Raw genomic sequence first — 1,627 nt, 5'->3', positions numbered from 1 at the left:
GTTATATTGGATTTTTTGTACCTCCTCTTACTTTTGTTGTGTACTAAAAATGTTCTAAAGAAATTTAGGAAAAAATTTTTAAACCATTCTGAAGGGGCTAAATTTGTAGCAGTCTGAGAGGAAATAAGGATAAAGGAAAGAAGGGAGGAAGTAGAGAGGCTAGCAAACAGAAAAAAAAATTTAAGTTACAATACAATGAGTGAGTCAAACATTACTTTGTTATATTATGAAAAGCACAAGTATTACCTTTGAAATATTCTGGGAAAAAATAAACTCAAGCAAGCATATAGACACATTTTCCACTTTAAAAGAAACCAATAAGCAAATTAAATGACATGCAGAAACAATAAATGCACAAGACATATTCTCTAGTTAGGGAAGTTCAAATCAAAAAGAAAAGGAAGAGGAGTGCCATTTTCAAATGAAAGATTTATTAAGACACATGACATTAACATTCAAGGTATGACCCAACAACATATTAATTTGAACAAACTATAAAAAGAACTTTGAGACAAATAAGGCAGTCTGATTATAGCTTAGACATAATATAACATAGCTAAATTATGAGCTTAGAGATACATAATGAAATAGTATGTAACGATATTGTTTATTTGGTACAATATTTGAATTTATTTTTAATTTTTTTAAAAGATGGACTTATACTGGGGTACAAGCCAGAGACAAGGGGGGGGAGAAGATTCACCTGAGACAAAGAGGGAAGCAGAACAGGTGGACTGATCAAAATACCTGCTTAAGGGAGCAGTGCGGGAGACAGGAGAAGTCTGCACCATATGGGTCACTTTCCTGGCTGGGTATAGAATTTGTGCTGTAATGGCTTCATAGTGCTACACTTTAAACCCTTGCACCACCAGGGAGACCTGAAACTTACCTTTTTTGATATCATTCCAGCACCTGCACTACGTTTTAGATCTTGGACAATACTGCATTCCATCACAATAAACTCTTCAAGTTGTTTGGGGTGGCACAAACTATTGAAAGGGTGACTCCAGAAAGTACTCCCGTCAATATCTGCAACTACAAATAAATAGAGATTTCAAAAGTTGTCAAATGTGCTAACTAGAAAGTATATAAACAAACTGGGAAGCATCATGTAAACAGAAAGCAATGGTGACAACTTAGTCCCTAGGTTCATCATTTATTGCTACCAATTGGTCCCAAACAACTTAAGTAGTAGGTAACACTGCACAGAATTCAGTTTCTTTTAACTAAAATGAAATACAATCGGCAGTTATACAGCTGTTTCAATTGCTAGCGTTTAACTTTAGAACACCATCAATCATCGTTGCTGCTTAGTTTATAAGTCCACCTGCCAGATGATGTCTACCACAGTATTGCCAACAGATTTTTGTCATTTACATTTCTGGGAACGATCAATAAACATTTTTTTAAAAAAAGCTCACTTTGTAAGAAAAGAAAAAGGACATGCAACAATGTAAAAAGACAATACAGGGTTTTCTTTAATAAATTGTTAATGTCAAAAAGTATGATAAGACTAGTCAAATTCTAGTTAAACTGTAAGTTCTACTGAATCAAAATATTCCAAACTTTAAAAAACTTGCTCTACACTAAAATTTGGCAATGAATTTAACTAGTCACAAAACTTAAA

General features: G+C 33.4%; 1 protein-coding gene across 1 annotated transcript in view; it reads right to left on the bottom strand.

Moving 5' to 3' along the window:
• Window positions 1–1,627, bottom strand: part of NMD3 (NMD3 ribosome export adaptor) — a 45,785-nt gene that overhangs the window by 17,383 nt on the left and 26,775 nt on the right. The window contains 1 exon segment of the mRNA XM_004675379.2: window positions 736–1,162. Coding sequence (XP_004675436.1) covers window positions 736–1,162 — 427 coding nt within the window.

Source organism: Condylura cristata, unplaced genomic scaffold (genome assembly GCF_000260355.1).
Source record: "Condylura cristata isolate star-nosed mole 26May11 unplaced genomic scaffold, ConCri1.0 scaffold00003, whole genome shotgun sequence".
Taxonomy (NCBI): domain Eukaryota; kingdom Metazoa; phylum Chordata; class Mammalia; order Eulipotyphla; family Talpidae; genus Condylura; species Condylura cristata.
The sequence above is the reverse complement of the archived record's forward strand: the minus strand, read 5'-3'. Positions and strand labels throughout refer to the sequence as shown.